Source organism: Carlito syrichta, unplaced genomic scaffold (assembly GCF_000164805.1).
Source record: "Carlito syrichta isolate Samal-C Ts95f unplaced genomic scaffold, Tarsius_syrichta-2.0.1 Scaffold303370, whole genome shotgun sequence".
Lineage (NCBI taxonomy): Eukaryota > Metazoa > Chordata > Mammalia > Primates > Tarsiidae > Carlito > Carlito syrichta.
The window spans coordinates 263,577-286,802 of NW_007247466.1; the positions used below are offsets into that span (position 1 = coordinate 263,577).

Genomic DNA, 23,226 nt, shown 5'->3' on the forward strand with positions numbered 1-23,226 from the left:
TATTGTCTGTCATGGGAGGTGGAAGGGCAATTGTGGCATGAGTGCTACATCTTTGCCAGTCCTGAACAAAGGTTCTGACTTCACAACCCAGGATCTCACCATCCTCTATTCATTTTCACTGACTTATTTGCTTATTGTCCTAGCCAAATTGGCTTGCCAAAATGTAAAAACCAACAAGAGGCCAGGTGTGGGCTTATGCCTGTAACCCCAGCACATGGAGGCTAGAAGATCACTTGAGGCCTGAAGTTCAAGAACAGCCTAGGCAACGTAGTGAGACCCTGTCTCTATTTAAAAAAAATTTTTTTTTATTTAATTAACAAGGCAAGGTGGCACACACCTGTAGTCTCAGCTACTCAGGAGGCTGAGGTGAGAGGATTGCTTGAGTTCAGGAGTTCATGGCTGCAGTGAGCCAAGATCGCACCACTGCACTCTAGCCTGGGCAACAGAGCAAGACCCTACCTCTAAGCAAAACAAAACAAAACAAATAAAAACAAGACATTAAAAGGCAGACATTTACTGTAGGTAGTATTCTTATAATAAAGTGTCCATATAAACCCATTGCTTCAACCAATTGAATTGAATTAGTTAAATCAGGGTTAAAGTTATTTTCAAAAAAATAGTTAACTAACTGCTGAACTGAATCAGTCACTAAGGTTTGGGAGAAAATATTGAATTGGTGGATAGATTTTTTGAGATACAACCTTGATAATTTGAGAATGGTGACAATTTTAGACTAGTTTTATATCAAAATATTGTCATATTCCCTAGTACTCTGAAAGTATTGATAAGAGCATCAATCATCTACTAAGAACTGCTTTTTAGCAGTTACATATTATCCTATTAATACTCTTATTAATAGAATTATTCCTTTATTAATGTTCTTTTAATAATAGGACAGTTTTAATGTTATCCTATTATCTTATATATATTATCTTTGCTATTCTATTAATTAATATCCTATTAATTCCTCAAACAACACTATGACATAGGTATTGTTATCACCACTTTACAAATAAAGGAAAACAGTCTGAGAGAAGTTAAGAAATTGCCCAAGGTTACACAACTAGTTATAGAGTAGCAGAGCTCTGTTTATTTATGTTTTTTTAAATTTAAAAACTTTTTAAACTTTTAAAGTTGGCATCTCATGCTGTCACCCAGGCTGGAGTGCACTGGTGCAATCACAGCTCACTGCAGCCTCAAATTCCTGGACTCAAGAGATCCTCCCACCTCAGCCTCCTGAGTAGCTGGGCCTACAGGGGCACGCCACCACAACCTGCTAATTTTAAAAAAAAATTTTTCTACAGACAGGATCTCGCTATGTTGCCTCAAACTGCTGGCCTTATATAATCCTCCCACTCAACCTTCCAAAGTTCTGGGATTACAGACAAGATCCACCCTGCACAGCCTGACAGAGCTCCAAATATGGTCCATGTGACCCTAGAACCTGTGTGCCTAAACTCTAGCAGAAAGCTGTTTTCGTTCTTAATTCAGACATGATGGAGTGAAACTCATGGATCCCATTCTATATAATTTTTCCTCCTTTGTGACAATAAATAATTCCCATGAATTTTCTGCCTGTTTCCTTCCATACTTGCATCCCCTTACCTGTCATTTCTCCACTGGCTAAATCAGACAAGGGCTAGCTGAGTCTCACATGATAAGTACAGATACTGTGGAACTCCTGCCTGCAGCACTAAGCATACTCCTGTGATTACAAAGAAGTCAAGTTTGTACAAAGCATTTTGAATAATAGAATGTAAATCATAAAAAATAAGATGGATTCCAGCTACTCAGAAGGCTGAGGCGGAAGGATCACCGGAGCCCAGTAGGTCGAGGCTGCAGTGGTCGGGAGTGGCCACTACACTCCGGTCTGGGTGACAGAGTGAGACTCCAACTCAAAAATAAATAAATAAATAAATAAGATGGGTATTTCTTTAAGAACCTTATTTAAAATTTACCCATGGAGCACCATGATTTGAGAGTGAAGATTATTGTTTGTGCTGTTACTTCAAATAAAATAACTAGTTTTTTTTTTTCACTTTGAGCAGATTCCAAGATGAACCACAGTTTAGTTTGTGATGATCTGTCTTATATGATGTTCTTCAAAGTTTCTTCTACATTGGAGACCTTTAGACATAAAATTCAAACAGAGTTTACAAGGGGAATGCTTTAAAAGGTAGCCTTGAAGCCATAAGACTTTTGCGTAGGATGATGCAAAAGATCTCAAATGGGTTTCTCCTCACCAGCTTATGTGGAGTTACATGAGATTTAAAACTTGGTTAGAGAATTAAACACCAAGGATGATAATAATCATCATCGGTCGTAACAGTAATAGCTACTTTTTGTGAATGCCTGCCAGGTGTGCTAAATACTACAAGTGCCTTGCCTCACTTAATCTCCTGAATAGCTCCATAAAATGGATTCTATTATCCCTCATTTCACAGACAAGGAAACAGAGGCTTAGTAAGTTTAAATGACTCACTTATTAGTTAATAAGCGACATTCACATCCAGGAGCTTCTGATTCCATAGCACATCCTCTGATTTTTAATAATAATTTTACAATACCTAGGTTAAGTCGGGCCTTAAAGTCTTTTCATTTCATATAGTACGTATGCCAGATGCTATTATAAATTCACATTGAGGGAAAGTCACTATTTTTTAGCACTTAACTTCCCCCCCGCCCCGACTCTACCAAGACCAAACAAAGACAACAGCCCAGATCACAGGCTTGGGTGAAAATGATAGCACCTCTGACTAATTAAAGAGAAAAAGGTGAAGGGGTTGTGGCCATGTCTTTTGGTAGAAGTGAAGATCATAGAAGGAGGAATTAAAAAATGAAAGCAACAAAAAAATAGGAGTGTTTAGGATTAATTTACAAAAGCCTCATAGCTAGACAGGCCCATACTAATGCTTAAAATTAAATGGAAGATCATGTTTATTTGTCAAAATTCAAAATTATCTCTCACTAGCTTTTAAAGATTGTTGGAAAAATGTTCACTGAAAAAATACAAAAAGAAACAAGCCAAGCCTAAAGAAGTTGTTCTGTCCTCTCTATCAACTTGACAGTTAATATAATCATGATTTATACGAATTATTGCTGAGTAGCTATGTCCAAAACAGAAAGACTGGAGAGAGGATTGTTACTGATTGGTCAAACACTAACATGGTTTTTCCCAAAGCATGTTTGTGGATCACTAGTTCCATGAGGTAACTCATGGCAAACCAGTAAGTCTGAGAAACCTTACCAACTATCTCCTTTCTCATGTGGAGATTCATAATGCCGATCAACATTTTGAAGACCCTGAGAAGTTCTGCAATATAGAAAGCTATTTAATTCAGTAGTTCTCAGAATGATTTAACAGCAACTCCCCTCATACACAGACATATGCACACCTTCTTTTCCTTAACTTCCACTTATTAACAAACACTTTGAAATATGCTTTTCTGAAATATAGTAATAAAATATAGTTGTTTTGTATTTCCCAAGAAATGAACTAAATTAACACAAAACTCTCAAGTTGAGCCCACCACCCAGGGAGAGACTATGAAGCAGAGGGTAGCACTTTGAGAACTTTTCTAAGGCAGTGCTGTGCCCTTTCCACAGACTCTTCAAGGTTCTATGCTCAGGTTCTGGAAACTGTGAATATCAGGGAGACTCTGTTTTGCCATCCCAGGCTGCTGATATGTTTTCTTATGGGGGCAGGACACCTGATTCTCTTATTATACAGGATGGAAAATAACCTTTCCACAAGGAAATGATGACAAAGGCAGAGAAAGTAGCCAAGAATCAAAGAGCAGATGAAAGTTCCAGATGCCTCTGTTGAGTCGGGCCACATTTTTGCCTCACTTCCTGAAGGAAGTGAGAGTTGGCCCCATTAGACTGTGACAGGATGAGATAAAGCATTGTTTTTTATAATCCCTCATTGAACATGTTCTGGGTTAGAACAAAATCCCCCAAATGCTGTGTCACTCTATCCAAAAATTTCTATAACCCACTTTGCTTGCCCAGTGGTCAACTCTTACCTACTTTTGGGCGTTAGTGAGAAATTCCAAGACAAGCATGTGGCCAAGTACTTCTCTTGTATTTTTCCCCTTGGACAGGTATGAAGGGAAGAAATCTTAGGACATTTGTAATCAGCAAACCACCTGATTTCTGAGCAGTAGCGAATTAACAGTCAAGAGTTAAATGAAGATTATTTTTTTAAATTATCCTTTTTGGATTTCTAAATCGAATCATTAAAATGCATTTTAAGCTCATTGATTTAGACTATTGTATTCAGTTTATGCATTTTTTAATTTAATTTTTAAAAAATGTAAGTACTAAATCAGCCGGGCGTGGTAGCGCGTGCCTGTAATTCCAGCTACTCGGAAGGCTGAGGCAGAAGGATTGCCCGAGCCCAGCAGGTCGAGGTTGCAGTGACTGGGAACGGCCACTGCACTCCAGTCTGGGTGACAGAGTAAGACTCTGACTCAAAACAAAAAAAAAATGTAAGTACTCTTGACCATGTTCTTGGGACATTAAAAGAACCAGACCATTTATCAGCACATAACAAGCACCTGCCGGGCTTGGTGGCTCAGCCTGTAATCCTGCACTTGGGGAGGTTGAGGTCAGTGGATTGTCACGGGTTCGAGACCCGCCTGGGCAACTTGGTGATCCCTCATCTCTACAATAAATCAAAAAATCGGCCAGGCGTGGCAGTGCATGCCTGTAATTGCAGCTATTCTGAAGGCTGAGGCGGAAGGATCGCCAGAGCCCAGCAGGTCGAGGCTGCACTCCAGTCTGGGTGACAGAGTGAGAATCCAACTTAAAAAAAAAACAACAACAAGCACCTACTGTGTCCCCTCAAAAATCTCATTATAGGATGGAAAATGATAAAACTTTATTTATTTATATACCAGGGATGCAAAGGTGATAAAACTTTATAGATTCAAATCTAATTTTAAAAGTGTGTAATTGGGTTGTATGGCATATGATCCATGTAATCAAGGAATTTAAGAGTCTTTATTCATAAATAATGTTTACAGGGTTTAGTACACTTGAAATTCATGGTTACAGTCCAAATTATTTATTCCTTTTTTAATTCACAGAATGTTCATTGAGCACTTTCTAGCACAGGCCCGCATAAAGGAGGGTTCCTAGGGCAAGTTTCCAGCAGTGGTTCTGTTAGGAGAAGCCAAATGAAATGCTGGGTTACATGAACCTTTTAAATATAAAATTGCTTTGTGTGCTCTGTTGAATTCCACTTCTTAAAAAATTTGGCTACTTGAATTTCAGATTCACTGTATCAGGGGAGAATCTTCACAAAGATAAGACCTCTGGCTGTCATTCTGTAACTTCCATTTACATTGGCAGCCATGAAAAATACATGGTTTAAAACTGAATTTTAGTAACTGACTGTGACTTTGGGCTTCATGGTATTTGAGTTAAGGAAGAATAGAACTCAACTCTACTACCAGAGTAATATAGATAAGGCATATATATTTAACAGAAATGTTGGTTTTGCCCCATTATTTATGCTTAGGTGGCATATTGCCAGCAGGAGTGAATGCAGTGCCCAGTGTGGTTTGGGTTACCGGACATTAGACATCTACTGTGCCAAATATAGCAGGCTGGATGGGAAGACCGAGAAGGTTGATGACAGTTTCTGCAGCAGTGAGCCCAAACCAAGCAACCGGGAAAAATGCTCAGGAGAATGTAACACAGGAGGCTGGCGCTATTCTGCTTGGACAGAAGTAAGTTGGCTCTCACTCAGAGTTTTCGTGAATGCTCTCTGATTAGTTGATGGTGGCTTCTTGCAGGTTTGCACTGAAGTGCCCCATTTAGGTTGTATGGAAGAGAGAGTTATGATTGATTTGTAATACCATTCAAGCTCTGCAGAAAAGAGTACCATGATTGATTTGTAATGTCTGACATGAGCATGACCTGTGGATAATTGGGAATGGTAGAACAACTCAACCAAACCCTTTCCATACTCCACAGACCATTTCCAATATTATTTTTGTGTGCAGTGAGTTAATATTGACTTCAGTATAAACCTGGAAATTATAATTGATAACATGAAAAGATCTCCCCCAAAATGTCAGCTTAAGAGAGCAAGGGTTGTTTGTTGTTTTCTTGAGAACTGGAAGATACAGCATGACCTGGATCTTGAGCATACTTTGTGAGAAACTCAGCTACAGTTCTATTTAATTGTTTGTCTTTACAGTGTTCTAAAAGCTGTGATGGTGGGACCCAGAGGCGAAGGGCTATTTGTGTCAACACCCGAAATGATGTACTGGATGATAGCAAATGCACACATCAGGAGAAAGTCACCATTCAGAGGTGCAATGAGTTCCTTTGTCCACAGTGGAAATCTGGAGACTGGTCAGAGGTAAGATGGGAGGGCTGTTATTTCCCCTAGATCACCTCTGATCCCCTAATTCTGAGGCTTCCCTGGTCTATTTAAGGCTAAACTTGCAACACCTTTCTCCCATCTCCCCTGGAGGAAACAGCCAGTTCTCACCTGCACCATGACTGTAGTACTGGATATGATTAGTCTTCCACTAACTTCAGATGCACTGTGAGACCAGTGACCTCAGAAGCTGAATCACTCACCATGGTAGCTTCTGCTGGTGATTTTGAAGTTCCAGTCTCTCACCTCCTCTCCTCTTTGAGCCCTAACTAGGCTACTGAAAGGAAATTAGGGCTTTATTAATCATAAAGCTATATACTATCTTAGATCTGAAGGCAACATGAGGTTTCCTACTTCCTTGGCTTTGAAATAAGAGAATTAGACCCCAGGGAGTGACCTATCTGACTTGCCCATCCATTTGCTAGAGAAAAACTTGGAAGAAAGAAAAAAAACGAACCAGGCTGAGTATTCCAGATTGATTCCTTCCTCGTCCCTTATTTTATGAAGCACAGACAAACTTTCCATTGCCTAGCACAGGCGGTCCCAGGACAGTTAAAGAAGGTGGAGTCTCTTTCTTGCTCTTACAGTACAGTTTTAGCACTCACTATTAATACAGCCCAGTGTTATCATAGCCCTGCCTTGAGGGAAAGAAAGTGGAAGAACAGAAGTTTCCTTATTTATGGAACAAATCAGAAATGTGGGGAAAGAAAAAATGTTTCCCTACTATGACTACTGCATCCATGCCTTCATCTCATCCGTATAAGTGCAATATCAACTGTTTACTTTCATCATCAGATAAAACGTGAACCTGAAAAGGATTACAGTTAACAATGTATGTGATAGCAGTGTCTGATTCCTGGACAAATGAACAACACACCAAGTGCTTTATACCTGGATTAACCGGCTCCAGTATTTGGTTTAAAAAAATACAAGAAGGTAGAGGGTTTAAATTTTACTTAGCTAGCTAATACTAGTTAAAGTATCATTTCAAATTAAATAACAAACCTTTGCAACAATACTTGATGTAGTGGAGACAAGGGAGATGACTAAATTAAGTATAATTCAAAATTTCTTAGGTAAAGACTGGAATGAAAATAGCAAAAAATTAGTGGTTATGCTTGGATAGCAAGATTTTCTGTTTGATGTTTTTCTGTATTTTTCAAAATTTCTACAATGAGCAGGAATAATAATGAGGATTTTATTGAACATTTGTTGAATGAATGTTGTGCTAAGCATTTACTTGGATTTTTTTCATTAGATCTCCACAATTCTTTGCAGTAGGTACTATTGTTAGCCCCATTTTACGTAGGAGAAAATTGAGGTAAAGAGAGACAATGTGACTTGGGGGTATAGTGATTGAGACCCAGGTTGATCTGACTCATAGTTCCCAACACTTAACAGGAGTTAAGTGTTCATAAAAAATCATAAAAGTTGTTTTTTAATATTTTAGAACATGATGCTGTGCTGTTTATTCTGTGCTTGAAACTAGTCCAGAAACTGTAAATGAATGAATGAATGAATGAATGATGAGACAGTGTATTTGCACATTGCTATGGGAAAGAGGAATTCCTGTGGGAAAAAGGACACACCTGTTCCTGCTAATCAATAAATAACTCCCAGAAACCACAGCATATTGATCAGAAATGGCCCTGACGGCTCTACTTTTTATTCCAGTGCCTGGTCACCTGCGGGAAAGGGCATAAGCACCGCCAGGTCTGGTGTCAGTTTGGCGAAGATCGATTAAACGATAGAATGTGTGACCCTGAGACCAAGCCAGCCTCCATGCAGACTTGTCAGCAGCCGGAATGTGCATCGTGGCAGGCGGGTCCCTGGGGACAGGTATTTTGAATGATACGATTCTTAACGACATTCTTTCCTTCTTATCTGGAGAGGAGCATTCCAGCAGTGGAGATTGAACCGCTGTGCTGGGTGGCATGCACTCTACCTCCGTGGTGCCAGGTCAAGCACGTGTAACTGCAGCCATTTTGCCCCACTTCCAAGGGCTGCCGCTTGCCCTCCTGGAACTGATTACTCTATTCACAGACCCACATGTGTGTCTTCGCCCTTTGACTTGAGCACACGAGCATTCGAACAAATTCACAACAGATTTCATGTCTGGCTGATGTTATCTTCTAGCGTGCCTCTGTGGATCTGTTACAGAATGTAATCCAGCGCCAGAGTGTTTGGCAAGAGGGGCTGGAGTGAAATTTGGAAGGGATGTTTTGGCTCCCAAAGTCACAGTTCTAAAGCTCACCTCTCATAAATAAGTCAGACTCTTCAAACATAATTAATTAGATCAAAGGTTGCAGAATCCCCACACTTGGAAAGAATCTCTCCCAAGTTCTTTAGTCTGTAGGTACCACAGTCTTAACTTTTAAAGGAGAAAGTGAAAGTCTCCCTGGGGCTTGCATTTGAGAAGCCACTACACCCAGAATTAAGCCCTTCCTAATATAGAAGCAAGAGTGCTCTGGTACTGTTTAAGTAGCACTCCAAGTTCCATTAGAAGTATAGCAGCTGTCTGCTGTCACTTACATAATCTCTTAAAGAATGACCCTCCTCCACTCTGACCAACCATGGCCACTTCGGTCCGTTAACCTTTGTCTTCATTTCCAGTATGCATGTAATAAATGGGAACAGCTTTATGACTGCACCCTTACAATTTCTATCATTAACATTGGCACTCTTCTGGAAGTTCCTCATTTCTTAGCACTTCCAGTCCAAAGAACTAATCATGTCTGAGTAAACAAGGAGCGTGCACTTATACTTCTAATCTCACCTCATTCCTGTCTACACCTGCATAACTTTCAGGGAATAATAAGAGGAGACAAACACAGCTCACTGTGTTCAAATTCACTGTTGAATTTGAATATAGCATCTATTAGAACTGACAGGCCTATTTTTTTTTTTTCAATCCATGTCTATACCAGGCCATTTCTAGTCCATCTTATATCCAGAAATTTGTTCTTTCTTCGACTGAGTTTTCTCTTCAGAACAGTTTTTTTTTTTTTTTAATGTTAAGAGTCATCCATACTTAGAAGAGACATTTTGCAAAATGTAACTTAGAAAAAAGTTACACACTCCTAACTCTCCACTGCAAGGATTACCAGTGTTAACATGTTTTGATTTTCTTGTCATGTTTTTTAAACTAGTGTTGGGATTGTACTCTGCCTATTGTTTTTTTTTTCAGTGAAGTGAAACTCCCATATGTAGAATTAGCCATTTTAAAGTGAACAGACCGGCCGGGTGCTGTGGCTCAAGCCTGTAATCCCAGCACTTTGGGAGGCTGAGGTGAGGGGATTGCCTGAGCCCATGGGTTCGAGAACAGCCTGGGCAGCTTGGTGAGATCTCATCTCTACAATAAATTAAAAAACTAGCTGGGTGTAGTAGTGCGTGCCTGTAGTTCCAGCTACTTGGAAGGCTGAGGCAGAAGGATCTCCTGAGCCCAGCAGGTCAAAGCTGGGGTGGTCGTGAGCATGCCACTGTACTTCAGCATGGGCAACGGAGTGAGACTCCAACTCAAAAAAAAAAAAAAAAAAAATGAACAAACCAGTGACATTTAGTATATTGATCATGTTTTACAGCCACTACCTCTATCTAGTTCCAAACAACATCTTTATCACCCACAAAAAAACCCCCAAGTACACTCTCCATTTATTTTTGCCCCAGCTCCTGGCGTTCTGTCTCTATGGACCTACTTAGTCTGGAAATTTTTTAGAAATGGAATCATACAATGTGTGGCCTTTTGTGTCTGGCTTCTTACACATACCATATATTTTCAAGATTTATTTATATTGTGGCATGTATCAGTACTTTGTTCCTCTGTATGGCTGAATAATATTTTATTGTATAAATATACAAAAATTTGTTTACTCATTCTCCCTCAATGGCTATTTGTTTTCTTCTAACTTTTTGGCTATTGGGAAAAGTACTTTTATGAAGATTTATGTACAAACACTTATTTTAGTACCTGATTTCACTTCTTTTGGATATATACCTAGGTGTAGAATTGCTGGGTCATGTCATAATTCTGTGTTTGACTTTTTAACTGCCAAATATTTTTCCACAGCAGCCACATCATTTTCCATTCTTACCACAACATACAAAGGTTCCAATGTCTCCACATCCTCACCAGCAATTATTTTCCATTTTTTCAAATGGTAGCTTTCCTAGTGGGTATAAAGTGGTATGTCACTAGGTTTTGATTTGTATTTTCCCAGTGATAAAAAATATTAAGCATCTTTTCATGTATTTGTTGGTCATTTCTATATTTTCTTTGGAGAAATGTCTATTCAAGTCTTTTACCTGTTTTTTAAAAGTATAACTGTAGTAAAATATACTTAACATAAAATTTACCATCCCAATTATTTTTAAATGTATAGTTCAATAATGTTTCTTTTCCTATTTTTGATTCATTTGTTTTTGTTGTTGAATTTTAGAAGTTCTTTATATATTGTGGAGATCAATTTCTTATTAGACATATGATTTGCAAATGTTTTCTCCCATCCCATGTTACATTTTTATTCTGCTGATAGTGCCCTTTGATGCACAAGAGTTTTTAAATTTTTCTTTTTTTATTTTCTTGCCTTTGCTTATGATGTCATATTGAAGAAATAATTGCCAACTCCAATGTCATGAAGCTTTTCTGTTATTTTTTTAAAGTTGCATAGTTTTAGATTTTATATTTAGGTCACTGATCCACTTTGGGTTAATTTCTGTATATAGTGTGAGTTCAGATTCCAACTTCATGTTTTTGCATGCAGGTATCCAGTTGTCCCAGCACCACTTATTAAGGAGACTATTCTTTCTCCATGGCGTGGTCTTGGCACCCTTGTAGAAAGTCACTTGGCCATAGATGTATGGGTTTATTTCTGAATCCTGAATTCGATTTAATCAGTCTATCCATTTGTCCTTATGCCAGAACCACACTGTTTTGATTACTATAGTCAGTTTTGAAATTGGGAAATGTGAGTCTTTCTTTTTCGATATTGTTTTGTTTATGTGGGGTCTCTTTTCATTCTATATGAATTTGAGGACCAGCTTTTCCACTTCTGTGAAAAGGTCATTAGGATTTTGAATGGAATTTCATTGAATCTGTGAATCAATTTGGACAAGATTGCATTTTAGCAATACTGAATCCTCCAATCTAGACACATGTAATATCGTTCCATTTATTTAGGTCTTCTTTAATTTCATGAGTAATGTTTTATAATTTTTAGTATAGGAGTCTTTCACCTCCTTATTTAAACTCATTCCTAGGAATTTTATTCTTTTGTATGTTATTATAACTGAAATTTTTAAAAAATTTATTTTTGGGAATTATTCATTACTGGTATATAGAAACACAATAGGTTTTTATGTTTATTTTGTACTCTTTAGCTTTACTAAATTTGTTTATTAGTTCTAGTAATCTTTTTAATGGATTCTTGAGGACCTATATGTAGTGTGATGACATCTGCAAAAGAAATCATTTTACTGCTTTCTTTCTAATTTGCATGTCTTTTATTTGTTTTCCTTGCCTAACTTCTCTGGCTAGAACTTTCAGTACAATGCTGGATAGCAGTGGCAAAAGTGGGTGTCCTTGTCATGTTTATGATCTTGGGGGAAAAGTTTTAAGTCTTTTACCATTGAGTATGACGTTAGTTGTGTGCTCTTCCACAAGTGCCCTTTATCATATTGAAGAAGCCTCCTTTTATGGCTAGCTTTCTGAATGTTTTTATCATGAAAAGTTGCTGAATTTTGTCAAATGCTTTTTCTTCATCATTTGAGATTATCATGCATTTTTCCTTTGTTTTATTAATATGGTGTCTTGCATTGATTGATTTTCTTATATTGGACCACTCTTAATTCCTGGACTAAATCCCACTAGGCCTTGATGTCTAATCTCTTCATTAATGCTATTGACTTCAAGTTGCTAGTATTTTGAGGACTTTTGTATCTATCTTTATAAACACTATTGGTCTGTGGTGTGTGCAGGCGCATGCGCGTGTGCATGGCATGCGTGTGCATGTGTGCGTGTGTGTGTGTGTGTGTGTGTGTGTGTTTTGGCATCAGGGTAATGCTGGCCTCACAGAATGAGCTAGGAAGTGCTCTTCTACTCTTCAGTTTTTCTGGAAACATTTGAGAAGGATTGGTATTAATATTTATTTAAATGTGTGGTAAAATTTCACCAGTGAACTGTATTTTTCTTTGTTGGAAGGCCTTAGATTACTGATACAGTATCATCATATAGGTCTGTTCAGATTTTTTATTTCTTCTTGAGTCAGTTTTTGTGATTTGTATGTTTCAAGGAAATTTGTGTATGTTTGGTAGTTTGCACGTTTCATATAGATTATCTAATATATTAGCATATTCATAGTACTCTTACAATCTTTTGTTATTGCTGTAGGGTCAGTAGTAATATCTCCTCTTTTCTTTCTGGTTTTAGTAATTGGAGTTTGTTGATTTTCCTCTTGTTTTTCTGTTCTTTATTTTATTTATCTCCACTCAAATCTTTATGGTTTCTTTATTTTTTCTGGTTTGGGGTTTAGTTTGCTCTTCTTTGTCTAGCTCCTTATATTGTAAGGTTAGGTTATTGATTTCAGGCCTTTTAAAATTTTTCTTCTTTATTGATATAGGTTTTGTACCTATCTATTTCCCTGTGAGCACTACCTTCATTGCATCTCATATATTTTCTTATGTTCCATTTTCATTTATTTTCAAGTGTTTTCTAATATCCTTTGTGATTTCTTCTTTGACCTATTGGTTGTTTAAGAGTATATTTTTCAATTTTCATATATTTGTGAATTTTCTAGTTTTCCTTCTCCTATTCATTCGTTGCCTTACTCCATTGTGGTCCAAGAAGATATGTTGTGGGATTTCACAGTTTTGAAATGTATTTAGGCTTGTTTTATTAGAAAAAAAAATTGATGTGAATTTGACAGGAATGTGTAATGTGGTAGATTGGTCATCAAAAATGCCGTGACTCTTTCTGACCAAAACTTGGCAGCTTCTTTCTTTATTAAACACTCAACTACACTTGCTGTAAGGTTTTGATTCAATTCCAGAGTGCCAAAAAAGTTGATTCCAGCACTTGCCAGTTTATAGGTTGCTCCAGTGGAGGGACCAATTCTTGGAGCTCCCTACTCTGCCATTTCTGTGGCATCACTCCCTCTGCTTACTATTTTTAGACTGCTTTTTATAATCTAACAATTTGCCTTTTAGTGACTATGTTGTTTCCTTTGCTACCTGTATTCTGTGTTATATTGAACTTCTGGTTGTTGCAAACTTTGGTGGTAGCCACTATTTTGTTGTCTTTTATAAATAATATTGCAAAGACATTCTGTATGAAAGTATTGGTACAAACTTGTTATTTCCTCAGGAAAATTTTCTGAAAGTCAAAGTTACAGAGCTTTATTAAGTACCTATTTTAACCACAGCACCCTGCTATGAATAGTGTGAAAGATATAAAAATGATGAAGATACACTCTTCATCCAGGACTTCACAGTTAAGGAGTTGAACCCTTGCCAATGTAGTTCCAATGGGAAGCAGGAATAATTCTTACTGTCATCATGATAATGAAACAGTATAATTTGTATAGGTCAGGAGGTCAGGATTACCCATTTTGACTTAACTTCATTGGGTGCCAGCTTTCTTGCCCACTATGACGGAAATACTTTTCTCCTGCAGAATGTTATGGAAAAAGTAAAGGAATGAGATTTGCTAAACTGTATTTACTTTTTGTCTTATTTCCTTCCTCCAGTGCAGTGTCACTTGTGGACAAGGATACCAGCTAAGAGCAGTGAAATGCATCATTGGGACTTATATGTCAGTGGTAGATGACAATGACTGTAACGCAGCAACTAGACCAACTGATACCCAGGTGAGTCTCCTTAGTCCAACTCAGCTATTGACTTTCTGCAGAAAGATGCCAACATTTCTCAAAGGTTCAGACAAAACTGAAATCTTTTGTAGAACAACCTGTTGATTAAGTTGTCCAGATTTATCAATCTGTTACATTTAAAATCTAATCTTTTGATGTATCAGTTTTGTTTATCTCTAGTCATTTGACGTATATATAGATTTGGTTCTGATTCTTATTGGATGGTTAATATTGATTGTTTGGTCGTATTTTCTTGAACTCAGATTTTTTTTATGATTTCAATGTAGTAATCAGTAACTAGTGTAACATTCTCACAAGAGCCAATCAGTAAATTTTGCAGGAGTTTTGTGAACCAATTGTTAAGAATAGCCATTATTAAAAATTGAAAATATAAACCTATGATTAAATAGATATTATTAAAAAACAAAACTGATAAATTCTCAGAACCGATTACTTCCTATTTATTTTTCTACATGTTATTGTTATCTATGCTCTTGGAGTTATGTATACCTGTATGTGTCTGTGCAGTAGATGTGCTCTGAAGGGGTGTGCTGCTGCTCATCTCTCCCCAACTACGTTCTTTGATGTCAAGTTGGCAGCTTGAAATTAGCCATGGTGAGAGTATTTACACTGCAAGAATCAGGAATGGAGACAATTCAGGGCATAATTTATTGTTTTGTTGATTGTTTAGACTGAAGAAAGTAATGGAGAAAATGTTAATGCAGATTAAATTTAAAAGAATCTTGTATAACTGTTAACATGGTAAATAACACACAAAAAAGAAATGTTATTTTACTTCTGGTATTTGAAAATGATTATCTGATTCAGCAAAGAAATCTTCTATATTGTTGATCAGTGAGTCAATTTCTGACATACATCTTCATCATTCCACTTTCATCCTACTGTTAAACATAAACAAAATATCGACTAACTTTAGTGCCTGAACTATACTCATTCTGTAATTATAACCACAGTTTGGCAACAGGTTCAAAAGTTCAGCAAAAGTCAACAAAAGTATTCTTTGAGAATCAATTGACTATATGGAATTTGAAATAAAGAAGTGTATGTTTTATTGTGATTTGCAAATTGTTTGCTGCACATCCTTTAGATCAGTAAAATTCATGATAAATAAACATGTATATTCATATATATGTATATGCATATATGTGTGTGTTTGTATACACACACATTTATAAACACCTACACACTTTTTTTTTTTCCAAGACAGCTGGTTGATAACCATTCACCAGCACACTCTCCTATATGGACCTTGATTTGGGCATCGTTTAGATAAAGAGAATATGTAATGAGAAGACTTGAGTTTGCGTATCAGCTTTGCTAATTGCTGAAGATGGGATTTGAACTTGGGCTATTTCTAGAATTCGAGATCTGAGTGGGGCCCCTTATGGCCAATGTACCACCTCCATTCTGAGTGCCGTTGGTCCACTGTATTTCAGTGTGTGTTTTTGATGAATAAAGAATGCTAACAAAAAAGTAAATGAATATGGTGATGCTGTTCATGTTGTCATCTCTGATCAATTAACCAACCAACACATGTGACTAATAATAAAAGTATATCATTTTATCAAAATGTTCCAAACCATGTTGTGATGAGTGCTTGAGAAACATTAGCTTTGACGTGGACAGCAGTCATGGGGTGAGGACTTAGCAACCACCTTGGAGATTCAAAACTTAATTTATCTTTAAGTTATTCTATAAAATCCATTGGACTGTGGAATGGCTCCCGTGGTTGTAGAATGTGAATAATTTCTTCACTTTGTTTAGAGTTCTCTGTGGCTTTCTTTGACCATGGGCAGAGGAACAGGCAAGGTCTTGAGCTAAGTAACAGAACTGTGGGTTCCACTTGTAAGTCCCATACAGCAAAGCAGCTCAGTCAAATTCAGCACCAAGCCCCAGCACTCTTGTACCCTGCTGGCCACATCTTAGGCATTTGATGGATATACACTGAATTACAGAGTAGTCACCAACCACCAAGACTGGGAATGACTATGAGCAGGTGTGTACTTTTGTTCCCATCTGTAAATCTGGGAATATTATCTACACATGGATGACCTCAATTCATCACTCTCTTCCTCTGAGAGATTGAGGAGTGTCATATAAATTCCTGTCACTGGCCTATTGAATATGTCTCTTGTATTTAGATTTGACCTTCTGGGCTTTGGGTGTTATCTTTCAGTAAACTGGGAAAACAAGTTCATGATTAGCGAATTCTGATTAGGAAATGAATTGAAATGAATTTGGCCTTCAGAATTTTAAAACATTAACAACCCAATGATTTCAAAATGATATACTGCTCTTTCCTGACTTACGTGCCGTTTTTCAATATTTTTTTCTCTTTTTAACACAAACAGGTGAATAAATATGGCTTTAAAAATCATTAAACAGACCTCTGCCCTGTATTAAGGTGTCCACAAAGTGACTTGGATTATATTCCACTTTGCAGTTGAGGAAACTGGGGCTGAGAAATGTCATGTGACTTAATCAGACTCACGGAAATCTGTGGTCTTAGAATTCTTAGATTTACATTTTAATATACCATGACCATTTAAATGTGCATTGACTTGAAGGTGACTTTGGACTTTTTTCTCTATCCCATTTAGGACTGTGAATTACCATCTTGTCACCCTCCCCCAGCTATCCCGGAAACGAGGAGAAGTCCACACAGTGTACCAAGAACCCAATGGCGATTTGGGTCTTGGACCCCAGTAAGAAATGGACTGGGAAAAATGGGGAGAAAAGAAGGGGGAAGAGAGATGCTCTCTGACTTGACAGTAGAAAGTGGGCTACTGTTCAGTGAGCAGCCATTTCAAATAACATATCGCATAATTTTACTCCAACACCCAGTGCTCAGCCACGTGTGGGAAAGGTACCCGGATGAGATATGTCAGCTGCCGGGATGAGGATGGCTCTGTGGCTGACGAGAACGCCTGTGCTACCCTACCTAGACCAGTGGCAAAGGAAGAATGTTCTGTGACACCCTGTGGACAGTGGAAGGCCTTGGACTGGAGCTCTGTAAGTGAAAGAATCTTTTGGAATTGAGCAGGATTGAAGAGGAACAATGAGGGGGATGAGGAATAGGGGTGGAGGAGGGGGGTCCTAAAAGCCAGTGGGTAGTATTTCAGAGTTGGACTTTGTTTGTGATTTAAATTATTCTGTTCTACATATGTGCAGCTGGCCAAGTGTGCAAGGAATCTTAGCCAACTGGGCAAGGAATGCACATTTTTTAGAATGTGTAAATCGATTTACAATCTGCTTGATTGCCAATCCGGCTAGGCTGATTGGAAACCCTGACCTTCATTGAATCACATTAGTGTATCGTAGGTTTGTAGAGGACCAAAAGAGGCAGGGGGCTAGAAGAGAGAGAGGAGAGACGCTCTTACTTGGAGTCTTGATGCCTCCTGCATCCTATGGTCCCCTGAAGTCAAGTGGCTGTGGACTTTTCTGCCAAGAGTGGGCAGTGGGACTCCTTATCCAGTGCTATGAACCCAGCCTCCTATGCATACCAAGTACCATCTATGGGTTTTTATAAGAACACAAGAACCTTTGTCTTTAGGCAGCTTCTGTTTTCTGTCCTCCAAAAATCCACAAGTCCAGAAAATAGCTTAGGATAGGTGAGGAGAGAACACGGGAGAATGGAGAGTAATATGTCAATGTAAATATCAATATCAATACCTATATCTATATATACACACATACCCAAAAAACTGTGAAATTTATTTCTCAAGAGTTGCATATTCATGCTTACATGTTTAAACTTCAGTCACCTTCAAAATACTCTTCATTTGTGATACACTTAGCGAGACACTTTTTCCACTGCTCAAAATAGCTTTTGAACTCATCAGTTTTGATGCCTTTAAATGCTTCTGCTGTTTTTTTGTTTCACTTCTTCCACATAGGCAAAACATTTCCCTTTGAACAATTTTTCATCAGGGAAACAAAAAAAAAGTCACTTGGGGTGAGGTAGGGTGAATAGGGAGGGTGGGGCACAGGGGTCATGCTGTTTTAGGTCAAAATCTGTTGAACACAGCACAGTATAGGCAGGTGCATTGCCTTGGTGGAAGAACCAGTCACCTGTTTGCCACAACTTGCGATGTTTCTTCCACAATCATGACGCAACCTTCTCAAAACTTCCAGATAAAAACTTTGGTTGACTGTTTGATCCAGAGGAACAGATTCCAAGTATACTACTAGGGCCCCACTCTCCAAAAAGATAATTCCAGGGTTTTGGGGGTCCCCTTATATGCATGCATTTTCTCTCTCTCTCTCTCTCTTTCCCCCCACCCCAAGGCTCATTTGAGATTGTGTATGTGAAATGCTTAACAGAAAGTAGAAATAATCTCACTCTCTCATGCCTTGAGCTTCTAAACACTTACCTACCCATCTATTCATCCATCCATCCATCCATCCATCAGTTTATCTTCTATCAGATCCAACTGTCTACTCCCCAGACATTTGTGAAAACTTGCTATAGAAAGAATAGTGAACAAGGAATAATAAAGTCTCTGTCTTTGTGGAGATTATTTCAATGGAGGATCCAGTCAATGAACAAATAAAGAAATATATAAATAACAACAGGTACTGATAAGCAATAGAAAGAAGTCAACAAGAGTGAACCACTTGAATATCTGTGAAGTCCCTGAGATGGGATTGTTCTTGGCATGTTCAAGAAGCATACCTAAGGCCAATGTAGCTGGAGTGCAGTGAGTGGAGACTAATAGGAGAATGAGTCAAAGAGGTAGCCAGTGACTATATCATAAAGAGCCTAGTAGGTCAATGTAAGAATGTTGGCTATTATTCTAAATGAATTGGGAAATCACTGAAGGGAATGACATGAACTGACTTTTGTTTTAAAGGATCTTGTCTTATGTATATGACAGTCTCGGGTGAGAATTGTTCAGATCATAAGCAGGAGCTCAGCTGAAAGGCCATCGCATAGTCCTGGCAAGGGAAGGTGATGTCTTGCCCTAGGAGATGATGATGCAGGTTGTAAGAAGCAGCTGGATTGGGAATAGATTTTGAATTCTGAGCCAGTAGGATTTCTGGCTGAAGTGGATATGGGGTGGGGAAAAAAAAAAAGGAGATAAGAATGATACCAAGGTTTTTGGCCTGAGTAACAGGGAAAGTGGTAGGCCATTTACAGAAATGAACATTCAGGAATTTTCGCTCACCTGCCAAATGACTGACCTTTTCTCTTTCTGAACGTTCACCATAGTGCTCCGTGACTTGTGGGCAAGGTAGGGCGACCCGGCAAGTGGTATGTGTCAACTACAGTGACCATGTGATCGATCAGAGCGAGTGTGACACGGATTATATCCCAGAAACCGATCAGGACTGTTCCATGTCACCGTGCCCTCAACGGACCCCAGACAGTGGCTTAGCTCAACACCCGTTCCAAAACGAGGGCTATCGCCCCAGGAGCGCTGGCCCTGGCCGCACCCATGTACTCGGTGGAAACCAGTGGAGAACTGGTCCCTGGGGAGCAGTGAGTATTCACTGAAATCTTTTTCTGTTTTCCTGCTTCTCTTTCACTTGAGGTAGGGTCTGGGGGAAAAACAGATAAGAAACGCCTTTGGAGTATTATTTTTTGTCTCACAAGTGATTGACATCATTTATTTTCATTTGCTTTGTGTGAACCATAATGGGTTAATACAGTCCCCGATGACATTGCCTTCATGCAACTGTGCCTTGATTGGGTGGAGGAGGGGATGTCATTGCTGAGTGATATGATCAGGTGACCTCCTGGAAGGTATGGTGAAAGCTATGATGGTTAATCCTAGCGACGGGAGGCAGCTCATACCTATAAGAGAATTCAGAGGACGGAGAAACTTTTCTTTTCTTTCTTTTTTTTTTTTTTTGAGTTGGAGTCACCCAGACTGGAGTGCAGTGGCCACTCCTGGCCACCGCAGCCTCGACCTGCTGGGCTCCGGCGATCCTTCTGCCTCAGCCTTCCAAGTAGCCCAAATTACAGGCATGCGCTACCACGCCCGGCTGATTTTTTGATTTATTGTAGAGATGAGGTCTCACTGCCCAGGTGGGTCTCAAACCCGTGGGCTCAGGCAATCCACTCACCTCAGCCTCCCAAAGGCGTGGGATTACAGGCTGAGCCACCGAGCCCAGCTAGAGAAACTTTTCTGAAAGGAAGTGCTTTATAAAAACCACTTTCCTTCCTACTATTTTCCAGGTGAGCATAGTCTCAAAGTGGCATGGTTGCTGTGCAATTTGTAGTAGTAGATCATTGTCCTAGACAGGGGATGGAGGAGTGGGAATACTAGCCTTGGTAAGATTTGTGTTCAGGGGAGAAGTACCATAATCTGAGGAAAGATGCCTCAATCTAATCCAGAGACTTACATTTTGAAATTTTGGGACCTTAGGCCAGTTTCCTTTTCTCTTTGAGCCTCAGTGTCCTCATCTGTAAGATGAGGTAATCCTGCTTTCTTGGGTTGTTGTAAGAGTTAAATGAGATGATGCAAATAAAGTGCTTTGCACCCTGTCTGCCACAGAGTGAGAACTTAATAAATGTCAACAATTGTCTTTATTATTATTGTTATTATGGTCCTTCAGATTAGGAAGGCCTTGAAAAATATCTAATATCAAAAGAAAAATATGCTTTGGGGCGTTTTACTAAATGATTTTTTAAAAGTATATGATGGAATACTGGACAGGTTTCACGGAACTTCAGGAAGGGAAAGGTAGCCAGGGACCCTGGGTAGGTACCTGGGTAGTTAGGTGTTTACTAATCATTCCGAGGTCCTCTTTTTAATCGTTTATTATTAATTTTCTTCTAGTACTGCTCATTCTGTTTAATTATTTCTGGACTAAAAAGAATTAGAAGGAAGCTGTCTGTTTCCCACCGTGGTTATGTTTCAGTAAATTAGATGTACTTTCCTATGAATACTAATTAGCCGCTGAGCATGTGCACCCTCTGCAAGTGTTGGTTGTATGCAGAACAGCTGCCAAGTTGCCGAAGTCCTTCTCTATCCCATCCCCCTCTCATGCTTCCCACTTTAAGGCGTTTTTGGCCTGGGTTAGAAGAGATTTCTCTTCTGAGAAATTAAAGGGTGATCAGGGGAGGTAATCACTAAGTGTTCCGTGGTTTGGTTGTTGAAAAAATTTCAAAACTCACACGTGTGTATTCTAATAAGAGCACTAGGATTTTTTTTTTTTTTTTTTTTAATGTAGTGCTATTCTTATTTAGGACTACATTTGGGGATGGTGCGTTCCTTTAAGATTGTATGATTCTGCCCCTGGGCAGAGTTCCCAATTAGGGAGGATTAGGTAAGCTTTTTATAGCAATGGGCAATACCATTCTTTTTCTCCTTGTGCCTGTTTTTTTGTTTGGGGATTTTTTTTTTCTAAGTTAAGTGAGGCTGAAGTTGAACAATGTGATTTTCAGCCCTAGATCGACATGTCTGACCTACTCTCAGGAGGATGAAGGATGTACGTGCATCTTTGCATTGTACAGTACACAGTATATGCAGTCTTCCTGCCTTCCATGGCACAAAAGGCAACAAAGTATTATAAACACTAGCACATAGGAATCAAGTTTTTCAGTGTTTTCTGGAATAAGAATTTTATTTTACAGTAGGTTTCTGCATAAACTTGAACCTTCTGTGAGGTTTACTGGGTGTTGCCAATTAGGAGTTTTGCAAAGAAAAAAAAAGAAACTGACTCTTTCAAGTGCAAGAAAAACAAACAAACAAAACTGTTCATTTAGCTCCACAGTAGGGATAGGGACCAAAGCATCTTCAGGGATCTAACTCCGGGCTGGCAAGTTTTTTTCTGCAAAGGGCCAGATAGTAAATCTTTTCAGCTGTGTGAACCATACAGTCTCTGTCTAGAGCTAATCAGCTCTATTGGTTCAGCACAAAAGCAGGCATAAACAATACATAAATGAGTGGGCATGGCTGTGTTCCAATAAAACTTTATTTCTAAAAACAGATGGCAGGCTAAATTTGGTCTTTGGCCTGTGGTTTGCCAACCTCTGATCTAGATGGAGAGACATCTAAGAAATACCTTCTTTAGGGAGTTTCCATCTTAATGAAACTCTATAAACTCTATATCACCCTTAAGTTATTTCACTGAGGATTCAAATTCCCAGGGAAGTCTGGTTGCCCACCCCCGACCAGAGTAGGGCAGAGTATCTTAATAGATAGACCAATGTGGCATCCACTGTGGAGAGGAATGGTTCCTTAAAGGAATTTGGGCTGTCAGATGTAAGGGGACGTATGCTGGGAAGGTAGGGAAAATAGGTGTCCATCACCCTGTGCATCTGTAAAGGTCATTTTCCTTTGTTTTTGTCCAGTGTGGATGACACATTTCATTTAGATGGCACTAATAGGTACAAGGTTTGTTCAAAGAAAAGTTTACCAAAGAAAATGTTGTCATCTAAAGAGAAAAGAAAAATTGTTAACCCAAGAAGTCCAGAGTGAAAGTCTACAACATGGGACTGTAACTAAGAATCCCTGCTAATCAAATAATGGCCAATGTAGACCTGGAGAAAAATTATGTACAACACTTCACCTGTCTATTGGGGTATAAAGACCCAAGCAGACCCAGGGTTTAGACAGTTCAAGAATGTGCAATGCAACAAGCAGGCCCCAGCTGAAAGCTATCTCCAGCACTTCAGCTAGATTCCAGTAGGAAGCATCTGATTGGTCACTGAGCAGCCAGTTGATTGGTTACATTCAGATCAGGTGTTCATCCTTGCTTCAGTCCCTATTAGAGAGAAATAGCATGTTGTTTCTAGAGCTATTTCTTCCAGAAAGTATAATTGGACCAGGCAGCAAATCCTGTGACCAGCACTATGATATATAATAGTTTTAACAGTGAGCCTTTCTTTAAGGAGCTTTTCATTTTATTGGGGCAATCAACCTCAGGTGACATAATAAAGGAATAACACAAGATTATATTATCAAGGGAAGAACTCAAGGACCAAAATATAGATTTCAAATC

At 38.7% G+C, this 23,226-nt stretch overlaps 1 protein-coding gene across 1 annotated transcript in view; it reads left to right on the forward strand.

Annotated features, from left to right (window-relative positions):
* Positions 1-23,226, forward strand: part of ADAMTS9 (ADAM metallopeptidase with thrombospondin type 1 motif 9) — a 216,135-nt gene that overhangs the window by 117,631 nt on the left and 75,278 nt on the right. Inside the window, exons 24-30 of the mRNA XM_021712572.1 lie at positions 5,525-5,735; positions 6,209-6,373; positions 8,069-8,233; positions 14,134-14,253; positions 16,875-16,979; positions 17,119-17,286; positions 19,487-19,756. Coding sequence (XP_021568247.1) covers positions 5,525-5,735; positions 6,209-6,373; positions 8,069-8,233; positions 14,134-14,253; positions 16,875-16,979; positions 17,119-17,286; positions 19,487-19,756 — 1,204 coding nt within the window. The remainder of the gene's footprint in view (positions 1-5,524; positions 5,736-6,208; positions 6,374-8,068; positions 8,234-14,133; positions 14,254-16,874; positions 16,980-17,118; positions 17,287-19,486; positions 19,757-23,226) is intronic.